At 57.1% G+C, this 12,224-nt stretch overlaps 1 protein-coding gene and 1 long non-coding RNA gene across 2 annotated transcripts; one reads left to right on the top strand and one right to left on the bottom strand.

Moving 5' to 3' along the window:
* The first annotated feature begins 3,304 nt into the window (after nucleotides 1-3,304).
* ICAM1 (intercellular adhesion molecule 1) lies at nucleotides 3,305-10,740 on the top strand. The gene is made up of 7 exons (XM_044254236.1): nucleotides 3,305-3,445; nucleotides 5,005-5,262; nucleotides 8,835-9,140; nucleotides 9,472-9,759; nucleotides 9,842-10,096; nucleotides 10,235-10,483; nucleotides 10,568-10,740. Exons 1-7 carry the CDS (start codon nucleotides 3,379-3,381, stop codon nucleotides 10,738-10,740), a joined length of 1,596 nt encoding a protein of 531 aa, XP_044110171.1. The 5' UTR covers nucleotides 3,305-3,378.
* Nucleotides 7,608-12,126, bottom strand: LOC122909742. Its single transcript, XR_006385177.1, has 3 exons — nucleotides 9,859-12,126; nucleotides 8,944-9,713; nucleotides 7,608-8,300 (listed from the first exon to the last, which is right to left on the bottom strand). It is a non-coding gene; the product is annotated as an uncharacterized LOC122909742 (long non-coding RNA).
* Nucleotides 12,127-12,224: the final 98 nt, after the last annotated feature.

The raw sequence follows: 12,224 nt of genomic DNA, 5'->3' as shown, positions 1-12,224 counted from the left end.
ATAGAGTCTTCCCACCTCCAAGAGTTCCTCCATAAGACTGAACCTCAGTGACCCCAATGGCTAACTCCGCTAACGCACACCTTTACTGCCTGCCTTCCCGGACTCCCCCACCCCAAGCCTTCCCGGACTCCATCACCTCCCAGACAAACTGCCTGGACACCAAGTTTTGCTTCAAGGTTCACTTTTGGGGAGAGCTTACGCTCAAATAGCTGGTAGGTATGGGAGCCTGGATTCAAACCCCCCAGCTCCTCCTCCTCCTGTTACAACCTTGGGGATGCGATGCTCTGAGAACCTTTTGTAGAAATGGTGGAAGGGAAATCTGGGCTAGAGGAACAGCACTGTTTGAATGCTCAAGGACAAGAGCAGCTCGCGGAAGCTGCCAGGAAAGGCCGGGGAGCCATGCGAGAGCTTGGACTGAAGGGAGAAGCAGGCACGAAACCACAAAGCGGCTTGTGGCCACTTTGCCCTGTGTCCACAGCCTCTGGTCTGCAGTGGGGACATTTGTTGGTCTGCCTGAGACTGCCTGGCATCCTGAAGGAAACCCTGCCCTTCCTGGAAGCTTCGGTGGAGGGCTGGGGAGCCTCTGTTTTCCTTTTCCTCAAGGAAACATAAAGGGAGTGGAAGACCTAGAGCGGAGGCTCCTCTGGCCAACCTGTGCCCCGTTACCGCCCCATCTCCATCGCAGAAAATAGCTCTCCATCCTCCCAGGGGCTCAGGTCAGGACCAACAAGCCCTCCCTGACTCCGTTTTGTCCTCAAGACCCAGCAAGTGCAGTTGACCCTGCCACCGAAACGGAGGCCAAATCTGACCACGTTTCCAAATGCCACCGGCCAGTGCAGGCCCCATCATTACTCACCTGGACTAGAGGAGTCACCTCCTCTGGCTTTCTGGCTTCCAGACTGTCCTCCCTGCCCCTAGAGCATAGCTCCTGCGGTCTCAGGAGGGTGCCTGTAAACACCTGAGTCAGGGCCGTCCCGCCTCTACTCAGAATCTTCCATGGCTCCCACTTCACTGGGAGGAAAGCCGAAGTCCCCTGCAGGCCAACAAGCATGGTCTGCACCATCTCCTCCCTGCCCTCCTTTCCTCCTCCCTTCCTTACTGCACTCCAGCCATCATGGCCTCCTGGCTGTCCCTACCACAGGGCCTTTGCACGTTCAGTACTCTGCCTGGTACACTCCCTCCCTGATATTGTCACCTCCCTCCTCACCTCCCGTGGTCTTTGCTCAAATGTCATCTTCTCGGTCTGTCTCAGAATACTCTATTAAAAAGCTCATCAAATCCCACATTGCCTATTCTCTCCCGTTTTACTTCTCAGCACTAATCACAAGTAACAGCCTATGTATTTTATTTTTGTTTGTCTGCTCCCCCCACTAAAACCACCTCTGCACAATGACGAAACTTTTGTCTTTTCTGATCACTGCTCTGTCGTTAGCACCCCCTTGGAAGGATTTTTGGTATACAACAAGCGCTCAATAAATAGGGCACAGCAGGTCAGGAGATGGGAAAAAGATTGGCGCTTTTATGGCTGCAAGGAAGATTTTGGCCGCGCGGGGGAGCTCGCGGCCTGCACACTTTGGACTAAGGTCAAGGGACCCAAGAAGAGCCCGAGAAAAATCCGCCCGGGGCACCTGGGTGGCTCAGTGGGTACAGCGTCTGGCTTCCGCTTGGGTCGTTGATCTCAGCGTCGTGCAATCGAGACCCTCCTCGGGCTCCCCGCTCGGCGGGAAGTCTGCTTTCTCCCTTTCCTTCCCCTTGCTGTGCTCTCGCTCTCAAAGAAATAAATGTAATCTTTATTGCTCTCAAATAAACAAACAAAATCTTTAGAAAAGAAGGAAAATCCGCCGGAAAATACTAACCCCCTCCCCGACCCCATCCCGTACGGGATTTTCCCAGGCCCTTCGAGAGGCAGTGAGTCCCCGTTCCCACTCTGCACCTTTACTAGGCAGTTCTGGCCGGGAATTCAGCACCCACCACACCCCGCGTCGAAAGATCCCCGTGGAAATTCCTTGGGAAGGATCGGGGCGGGGGAAGGGACGCGTTTCTAGCTGATGAGTGACTCGCAGGCCCATCCTCCGGAGGAAGGGCCCGAACGTCCCCGGGGCCCCCCTCCCTTCCCCTTCTGCTACGCGACCTCCCTGGCCCCTCGGAGTTCTCCATGGCGACGTGGCGCGCGCCCCACAACAGGAAGCCTCGGGCGGCGCGGGCTGGCGCTGGGAGACTCCAGGGTCCCCACCGTCGTCGTGGTAGACGCCAAGTCTTGGGGTCACACTTGCAGGCCGAGGCCCTGGCGTGGGGGGCGTGCAGGCGGCCCAGAGACAACGCCCCCCCCGCCCCGCCCTAATGGAATCAGCGGGTGCAAACATCTGCACGTACTCAGCGCGCGCGCCCAGCGCTCAAGTTGCAGGAGCCGCGCGCAAATTCCAGGGAGCCTTGGAATTTGACGGCCTCCTCTCCCCGCCCCACTTAGGGAGCTGTTTCCCCGCTGAACGGAAGGGTCCGAGCTCCCCCCTCCCTTCCAGCTTTGCTGCCTCAGTTTCTCCTGGGAACGGCAGCGGGGGACTCGGCCCGTCAGGACCACGCGGCTTCCTTCCCTTTTCTGGAAGCTGTGAAGATGTCCCCGCTGCGGAGGCCGAAAGGGGAAGCGAGGCCGCGGGGGTGGAAGCGCCCATCGGAGGGGGGGGATGCAGGGCCCCGGACGTGATGACGCCGCCGGTCCTCTCCCCCAGCTTTCGCGGACGCCAGAATGTGCCCGGGCCTGCTCCTAACGCTTCTAGGGAAATCTGTCGGCTGGGCAGGGCCATGCTCCTTGGGGACGGGGCGCCCTTGATAGAGGACGCCCCGAATGGATCCCTGAGCCCCCGTCCAAGCGAGGGACCCTCCACTCGGTTCAAGAGGCCCGCCTGCGCTGAGACGTCACACTTGAGTCCGAATCCCCTCGCAGTTCGGAGCCTCGGTTTACCCCTCCGTGGAATGGACACAATAGCAGTCCCCACCGTCCAGGGCAGTGGGCAGTATTCGGGAAAGCATTTCGCGCAGCGTAAACGCTGAACCACGGTCACGCGAGCCCGGGACCCGATCCCCAGCGCTAGGAGCGGCTCCCGGGGCCAGCGGGGCCGCTGCGGCCCTCGTCGATTCAACTCGGAAATTCCAGCGCCCATCAGGGGGGTCAACACGACTTGGGCTCGGTACCCTCTCGATCCGGAAATGCCGGAGCCCTCCTTCCGGAGGGGAAGGCGCGAGGTTTCCGGGAAAGCAGCCCCGCCCCTCTGTCCCCCCGTGCCCGGCCACTATAAGAGCTCCCGCGCGCTCCGGGAGCCCAGTCCGCGCCGCACGCCTCTGCGCTCCTGCCGCGCGCTCTCCGCCCTCCTCCCGCCCGCTATGGCTCCCGGCACCGCCCGTCTCGCGCTGCCAGCGCTCCTCGCCCTGATCGGACTTCTGCCCCCGGGTGAGTCACGGGTGGGGACTGCGGTCGAGACCCCGAATGCACAGGGAGGACCGACTCCCGGCCAGCTGGGGATAAAGCCCCAATCATACTTAGGTAGGTCTTTATGGGAAGTTGGGGCTAGAGCTAAGACAACAGCACTGGGTTCGAATCCAGACCTGCATGATCTCCATAGGTGGCCTCAAGCTACAGTTTAAGCCTCCAGGCGCCTCAGTTTCTCCGCTGTAAAATGTTGAACGCAAGAGCCGCCACTTCGAAATGGTTGTGTCCTGGCCCAATGCCACGCCTGGCTCCAGGACCCGGTCAGACCGTATGGGAATGGGTCCCACGCCAAGCTGAGTAGACTGGGGACCCCCCCCCCAACACACACCTACATTCTGTTCCTCATCCCCTACCTCTGGGGAAGTCCGGGACTGCTTCTGCTCTGGGGAATTCCAGAGCTGACTTGCCCAGGGCCCAGAGGCTGAGACGGGTATGTCCCAGCACCCCTCCGCTAACTCCAGACCAGAGGGAGGGGAGAAGGGGACACCGTGGGTCACACATGGTGGTGGGTGCTGGGAAGCGCATTGGCGGGAAAGGGGCACCTGTGCTTACGAGGTCAATGAGGGGTTCTAGTCCAGACGCCAGTGTGGATTCTGTGGCTTTTTAGGTGAGCAACGTCACTTCTCCCAGCCTCGCCATTTCATTCCGTGAAACGGGAACCATCCCATTACTCTAGGAGAAATGACAGAGCTGCTGTGTTCCCACACCCCCACCCCAGAGAGAGCAGACCGAAAACTGAGGTCAGGGATCTTTGGAGGAGACAGAGAAGGGGTGGGCCCAGACAGACACTTTTTTCCACTTCGGAAGTGTGGGAGGTCTGAGGAAGCTAACCGCTACAGCCCGCCTTCTCCCCTGCGCTGTGCTGTGAGCCCACTGCATTAGCAGGGACTGGGATGGCTATATTCACCCACCTTACAGATGGGAAAATTGAGGCCTGGAGAGGGGAGACCACTTGTCAGAGGGAGTAGGGAGCCAGCTTAATCAGAGCCTCTCCATTCCCAGAGGGCTAGTCCTCTCCACCTCACACCTTGGAAGGAGGAAAAACACTGACATCATGCCATCCTCTGCCAAAATCCTCCGTGGTTTCCCATTGCCCTCGGGATGAAGAACAAGACCTTGGCATGGCCTGCACCGCCCACAGGATCTTCCCACCCTGCTTGCTCCCAGCTCTTCCGCCTCACTTGCTCTCCTCCAGCTACCCTGCCGCAGGGCCTTTGCACTTGTTCCTTTTCCCAGGAATTAATGTCTCTTCTCTGAATGGACAGCCCCTTCTCATCATTCACACATCACCTGTTGCCAAGGAACTGTCCGTTCTATCACCCTGTTTTGTTTCCGTCAAAGCTCGGATTAACATCAGTTATTAATTATCTTGTTTGTGAATTTTTCTGTCTCGAACACTGAAGGCAGAGTTTTGTCTCGTTCAAGGCGATGTTCCTGGCACCCAGCACGGGCTGGGTCCACGGTAATTGTGGTTGAACCCCGTTTGTAATGCCTGTCCCCTTCTCCGTCTCTTGTTCTAGGACTTGGGGGTGCCCAAATATCAGTGCACCCCCCAGAAGCCACCATACCCCGAGGAGGCACCGTACAGGTGAACTGTAGTACTTCCTGTGACCAGAACCCCAAGCTGGGCCTGGAGACTCAGCTGACGAAGAAGGAAGTGGCCCATGGGTCCCACTGGAAGGTCTTTGAATTGAGTGACGTACAAGAAGACAGCCATCCCATATGCTTTGTCAACTGTGGCAATCAGTTGATGGCTTCAATGTCCCTTACCGTGTACTGTGAGTGGCTGGGCCCAGGGGCCGGACTAGGCGGGCTGGGTGGGAGAGGTGGGTGCTTGGGGGTCCCCGCAGGCCAGGACAGCCCTGGCGGCTTGCTGATGGGGCCAGAGCTGACTCACTGAAGGACTAGTGGGGACCTCCTCGGAGAGCCTCATTGTCCTTTGAAACCCCTTCTTGAATTTTCTGGGGTGCCTTTAGCGCAGTACAGAGATTTGGTCAGTACCTTCAAATATTCTAGGCCTCTTTAAACATGTGACAGGTCCTAGATGCGACTCTTGAAAAGAAGAAGCAATTTCAAAGCAGCCCAGTGATGGCATTTTTCACATATTGGCAACAATCAATAGAATTGCTCAGAACCGTGCTGGCAAGACTTGGGAGGGGGGAGCAGGCTGTCCTGGGACATTGTTGACAGAGTGGGAGCCTCAGGAGCACAGCTCTGAGTGGGGAAAGGGAGTGTCAGTTCTCCAAATGACACAGGCACATGTGCTTGGACATAGAAATCCCACTGCTGGGAATCGGGCTTCCCTGCACTCCACCCATCAGGGGAACTGATCTGGGCTGGGCGTGGAATGGGCTTATTCACTGGGCTTAGTTTGGAAGGGTGGACGGACGTGGGCAAGCATAGGGGGCTGGGGTGGGGCGGGGGGAATAGTATACAGCTGTGCAAAAAGGAAAAAAAAACAGGGAGGAAGGGCATGTGTCCAGAAAGGAGAAATGAGCTCCCAAGTGTACTGTCAAGTTTAAGGGAAGGAGTATACTCAGAATGAGTGGCATCCAACTTTGGTGTTAAGGAGCAGCGTGGCGGGGTGAAGGATGCCTGTGTCATCACATGAAGGAGGCATGAGAGGAAATGCAAGAAGTGACCGTATTAGCTGTGAAGACAGAAGCTGGGGAGGGCTGCTCTGGGAGAGGGCAGGGGGCGATGTGTCTTATGCCTTGTTTTACTTTGGGCATTTTGCATCATGAGAATTTCTGTTACCGGAGGCCATAAAGAAATAAAACGCTAGTCCAAACTAAACAAAACAAAAAGAACAAGGAAGAATGAAAAGGAAGAGAATGGGCCGACTGGTCTTGGGATCAGCCAGCCTCGGGTTCCGATCCCAGCATGGCCCTGCCTAACTGGGCGACGGTGGGGGACATGGCTTATCTCCCCATGAGCTCTCCTTGCACAGGTATAATGAGGCCGTGAGACATAAAAGACCTTCCACCTTCATGGTGTGTGGCTGAAGGAAGCCTTCAGGACCATGTCTGAACAGATTCAGGCCAGGTGAGGGGAGTCCCCGAACATTCCCGGTGGCCTGTGAAACCCCCGGGCAAACCTCCCCGAAAGAGTTCTGCATTTCGGCCTGATAGCTGAGAGCCCAGTGCTCCCAAGTCTGAGTCCCGGCTCTGTGATGTTTCTCCCTCTGTGCCTTTCGGGCACTAGACTTTGCCTTCATTTCCAGCTCTGTGAAATGGAACAGAACCGGCACACAGTAGAAGGGTCCCCCAGAAGACATTCTGTCCAGTTTGGTCCTGCCCCACCCCCAGTGTAAAGCTGAGGCAGGATCCCTGAGTGGCTGAGCTTTCTCTAGAAAGAATAAGGGTGGGGGCGCCTGGGTGGCTCAGTGGGTTAAGGCCTCTGCTTTCGGCTCAGGTCATGATCCCAGGGTCCTGGGATCGAGCCCCACATCGGGCTCTCTGCTCAGCGGGGAGCCTGCTTCCCCCCCCCCCGCCTACTTATGATCTCTCTCTGTCAAATAAATAAATAAAATCTTAAAAAAAAAAAAGAATAAGGGTGTTAACTCCTATAGGAGGTGACCCCTAACTGGGCCTTGAAGGGTGAGTAGGAGTTCACAGACACCCAGGACAGAGGGAACAGCCTAGACAAAGGTTTGAGTGGGAAAACATGTGGATAAGGGCAGGGGCTTTAGGAGGGACTGAATACAGACAGAGCCGTGTGGCTAGAGCTGAGGTGGGCAGGGCCTCAAATGCCAGGTGGATGAGCTGGGACCTTCTCCTCAGGGTGATAGGGAGCCATAGCAGGTGTGTGAGCAGGCCAGGGTTCTAGATGACGGCAGGCTTATGGGAAGCCAGAGAGCAGTTGGGCATGGACCTCGTCCAGACCACATGTGTGGGCAGTGGCTGGGTACAGGAAGGGAGGGCAGACAAATATTTGAAGAGTGAAGTAACCAGGACTGGAGGTTGGGGCTCAGAGAGAGGGCCAAGCAACACAGACCTCCTCCCCCAGTCTGACCTGAAGGTCAAGGAGCTGGGCTCGGAGATGTGAGTTCCATTTTGGAGTGGTGGGGGGGGCTGAGGTTTTGAGGTTTCCACCAGCTCGGCAAGTTCATGCTCACAGCAGGTGGAGGGGTTTCTTGCCCTTTTATTCCTTCAAACAGCTTTACTGAGATACGGTGTGAGGTACACACCGTCAAAGACACCCCTTTGAAGTGTACAATTCAACACCTTGTCACGTATTTAGAGTCCTACAACCATCACCACAATCTAATTTTAGAACCTCCCCATCACCCTAAAAAGAAACCTCATGCCCCTGTTTCACAGTCATTCTCTCTACCTCTTAAATGGACTCATAAAAGTCTTACCTCTGACAGCCCATTTTATGGCTCAGGAAACTGAGGTTCAATTTCTACCCCTTTTCCAGAGGCAAAGTCACTCGCATACAGCAGGTAGCAGTGAAGCCCCAAAGCTGCGTGTCAGCCCCCGACACGTTAACAGAGACTTCAGGGGCTCTTGGGACAGGTGTGGTGAACCGCAGTCCTTAAGACCCCTCCGTGGGAAGGCTGGGGGTCCCCTCTCAGGGCTGAGTCACGGCTGCTGTCAGTTTTCACAAACAGCCTGGGCTAGAAGTGCTGTTACCCCCCACGGAGCGGAGACCCTGGCAAAAACCAAAGCGCACCGTGTTGTGTTTTCAGGGGATGTTCAGAGTCTCGTTTTCAGTGTCTGCAGGTGGTTCTTGCATTTTGGGAACTTCTTTCCTTTAAAAGGGGGCTTCTGAAAGGCCTCGAGTCGGTGTGGGTGGCTCACTCTTATTCATTCTACGAATATGGAGAGCCTACTGTTAGCGGCATGGGTCAGGGGACAAAGCAAAGACCCCTGCCCTCCCGACCTGCCCTCCCGTGGTGGGGGAGGGGGTACATAGAGTAGAGAAAGTTAACTGAGTGGATGGATGTCATCTTCGGATGCCACACAGTGAGGGCTGCTTGGGAGAAAACTGAGGCCAAGAAGAGGAGAAGGGGGAGCGGGTGGGAGGGGGGGCTTTTAAAAACCGATCTCTACTGGACCTGGCAGCTTAAATTTCCTGGTGATAGGTTTTGAGGTTATTTTCTGCATTTCACTCTCAGACGCTGAAACTAAAGAATTGCTTTTGCCCTGTTCACAACCACCTGGGGATTTCCCACCGGTTTATCCTGAAGCTCTTAAAATTCCTGTCCCGCTCAGGTGGTTTGGGGAGTGTTTGTCAAGAGTGGAGAGTGGCGGGGCTCCTGGGACAGGTGCAGCCGGCGCCCTGGCGCCCCCTGCGGGCAGCTATCCTGCTCACACACCACCACCCCCGCCCCCTTAACACCCAGGGTTCCCGGAGCGAGTGGAGCTGTTACCCCTGCCCCGCTGGCAGCCCGTGGGAGAAAACCTCACCCTGCGCTGCCAGGTGGCAGGCGGGGCGCCCCGGAGAAACCTCACCGTGGTGCTGCTCCGCGGGGAGGAGGAGCTGAGCCGGCAGCCCGCCGTCGGGGAGCCCGCCGAGGTCACGGTCACGGTGCTGGCGGGCAGAGAGGACCACCTCGCCAATTTCTCCTGCCGCACGGAACTGGACCTGAGGCCCGGAGGGCTGGGATTGTTCCAGAACAGCTCGGCCCCCAGGCAGCTCCAAACCTTTGGTGAGGCACTGGGGAGCCGCCAGAGAGGATGGGCTCAGGGCTTTGTTCCTCCTTGGGGAGCCAGGGGAGAGAGGCCTCTGGTCGGGGTGCTAAGGCTTCAGGAAAGAGCATGTTCTTGAGCACTGGGGTGGAGTGGTCTGGGATGGGGTGCCCCAGCTTCAGGACCTTCTGAAAAGGCTGTAATCCGGCTTGGGTTCTGGGACAGGGGTGACCCGAGCCGCAAAGTCGCTGGAAAACCAGAGGATGTCCCAGACGGGGGAATGAAAATGCCCCAGAAAGGGGCTTCAGGTTGCCTGTCGCCTCTCTGTTCACACCCACCCTCTCTCGCCAGTCCTGCCAGAGACCCAGCCACGCCTTGCTACCCCCGCAGTTGTGGAAGTGGACACACAGTGGACTGTGAACTGCACTCTGGATGGGCTTTTCCCAGCTGCGGAGGCCGAAGTCATCCTGACGCTAGCAGAAAAGAAACTGGACTCTACATCCCTGTACAGCAAGGACTCCGTCTTGGCCATGGCCAGTGTCAAGGCGAACTCACAAAAGGAGGGGATCCAGCAGCTAGCGTGTGTGGTGACCCTAGGAGATCGAGACCAGAAGAGGGAGGAGAATGTGGTCTTCTACAGTAAGTCAAGATGGGGCGGGGCCTTCCAGGGGCGGGGCCAATGCTAGACGGCGGTGCTCACTGTGCGCCCACCCACTCCCAGGCTTCCCCGCGCCTAACCTGACTCTAAGTGAGCCAGAAGTCTCAGAAGGGACTCTAGTGACTGTGGAGTGTGAGGCCCAGGCCGGAACCACGGTGTCGCTGGAAGGTGTGTCATCCGAGTCTCCAGCACACAGGGCAGAATTCCGACTAAACGCCAGCGCCGCGGACCACAGACGCAGCTTCTCCTGCTCTGCTGCCCTGATCGTGGCTGGACACCTGTTGCACAAGAACCAGATCCGGGAACTCCGAGTCCTGTGTGAGTTGGGGCCACTGACCAGTGGCCCCTAACCCCGAGGACCCAGCCCCTAAGATCCCATGAGCTCCTGCCCTCTGAGGTGGTGAGGGGTGTCTTCCTGGTTCCTCACCCCTTCCTCATCTTGCTGTGTTTCTCCAGATGGTCCCCGACTAGACGAGAGGGATTGTCCGGGAAACTGGACATGGGAGGAAGGCTCCCAGCAGACCCTGCGGTGCCAAGCTTGGGGGAACCCAGTTCCTGAACTGAAATGTCACCGGAAGGGGGATGATGCTTTGCTGCCCATCGGGGACCTGAGACCTGTCAAGCGGGAGGTTGCAGGCACTTACCTTTGTGAGGCCCGGAGCCCCCGCGGGGTGACCAGGCGCGAAGTGGTCCTGAACGTGACCTGTGAGTGTGCTGGGGTTTGGAGCTGGGCAGGGCAGGGACAGTGAGCCTGACTCAACCCTCATCAGCCCTGTGTCCTCCCCACAGACCACCAGAATAACATGGCCATCATCATCGTGGTAGTAGTTGCTGTCTTCTTGGGAACTGTGAGCGGAGCCGCTTACCTCTATAACCGTCAGCGAAAGATCCAGAAATACAAGCTACAGAAGGCCCAGGAGGCAGCTGCCATGAAGCTGAACACACCGGCCACACCGCCCTGAAACTGAGCCAGGAACCAGCCTCCCCCTCAGCCCCCCACACGGTGGCAGCAGTGCCACATTGAACAAGGGTGGTCACAAGCCATGCAGCTCCACCCACCTTCCCAGGATGCCTGAGGACAGGATAGAGGCCTCAGGATACAGACAGGATTTGGGGGTCCTGTCACGGGCACACTTAGGATCCCCAAGCCTCATGCCTGACCTGGAGCCACAGGACTGAGCCACAGGGAAGGGGCAGGACATGAGGCATGACTGAGGGATGTCAGGGCCTGACCTGTCTAGGGAGGGTGTGGTGGGACACTCAACATGGGACCCCCCCAACTGGGAAACAGTGAAACACCCCTACTGCGTGTACTGAGATGCTCCAGTCCTAAGAGAGAAGTAGCCTGCGCAAACACAAACAGCATGGAAACACATACCCCCAAACTTCCTGACGAATGCCAGCTCCAGCCCTGCAGTCCACGCACTGTCCCCAACTTTTAATGATGACATATTTATTAATTTGTTCTTTTACCAGCTATTTATTGGGTGCCTTTTATGTGGGCTAGAATGGTAAAGAAGAGGAACGTGAGTTCCTGTCCTCAAGGAGCTCTCAGTCTAACCTCATTCAGGGTTGCCAGGCACGGGTGTGCTAGTTGTGGACTGCACAGGAGCACCTGGCCAAAAAGATCAAGTGGGGCTGGAATTTCCCATTCCATTGGCTAAGCTGCTTTCCTCCAGAAGGGGACTGACTATGGTGATACAGTTTAGTTGGTGCCATGCCTAGGGGCAACCCACTGAGCCCTCCCCCCATCTTTGACACTGACCTCTGTTAGCCCCTTCTCTGCCCATATGCATCTCTGCTAGTGCTCACAATGATACTGTGGCATGCCTAAACATGAATGCCCACGCATTGGCAGCTAAACCATGGAGTCCTATGAAACTACTCCCAACCCCTGTGTGTCCCTGCCTTGTCCTGTTTCTCTCTCAGTGGGACCATGCAAGACCAGAGCACTCTGGCAGCCCCAGGTTCCTGCAGAGATGAGGACCCTGCAGGCAGTAGGGAGGAGACGCCTGGGAAGATCCCCTCCCAGTTCCAGAAGCCTCTCTCTCGTGCTAATTAAGCTTTTTCATAAATACTTGCCTTGTGTGAGTTGAGGGGAGCTGTCCCATCCAGCTGAAGCCCTTTCCAGCCTGGTCCTCTCACTTCCCCCAAGAAAAAGCTGCCGGCTCAAGGCCCACCCCTCAGGCTCAAATCCAAATCTGGGGCTTGTTAGGACCTTGGGAGACTCAAGTGAAAATTAAAGATACCTCTTCAGCAAACTCTCTGAGCCTTGCTTTACAAAGGTCTGGAATTTCTTCTTGAGCTGAGGGAGGGCCTGAGGGGCTTGCACACTGCAGGATCCTCGGCCCTCTGGGGGCCTCTGTCCCTCTGGGTGGGGCTGCGGAGGCGGGGCTGCCGGCCTCCTTATCTCCAGAGCCAGCCTTGGCTCCTGGGCGCTCTGGCC

This window comes from Neovison vison, chromosome 6, assembly GCF_020171115.1.
Source record: "Neovison vison isolate M4711 chromosome 6, ASM_NN_V1, whole genome shotgun sequence".
NCBI classification, from domain to species: Eukaryota; Metazoa; Chordata; class Mammalia; order Carnivora; family Mustelidae; genus Neogale; species Neogale vison.
This window is presented reverse-complemented; position numbering and strand designations above follow the sequence as displayed.

What these genes read in the sequence shown, in the direction of transcription:
- ICAM1 (XM_044254236.1), top strand. Translation starts at nt 3,379, where the DNA reads ATGGCTCCCGGCACCGCCCGTCTCGCGCTGCCAGCGCTCCTCGCCCTG. An exon ending in AATGTCCCTTACCGTGTACT is followed by an intron (nt 5,263 to 8,834) that starts GTGAGTGGCTGG and finishes CTTAACACCCAG; the next exon opens with GGTTCCCGGAGCGAGTGGAG. An exon ending in CAGGCAGCTCCAAACCTTTG is followed by an intron (nt 9,141 to 9,471) that starts GTGAGGCACTGG and finishes CTCTCTCGCCAG; the next exon opens with TCCTGCCAGAGACCCAGCCA.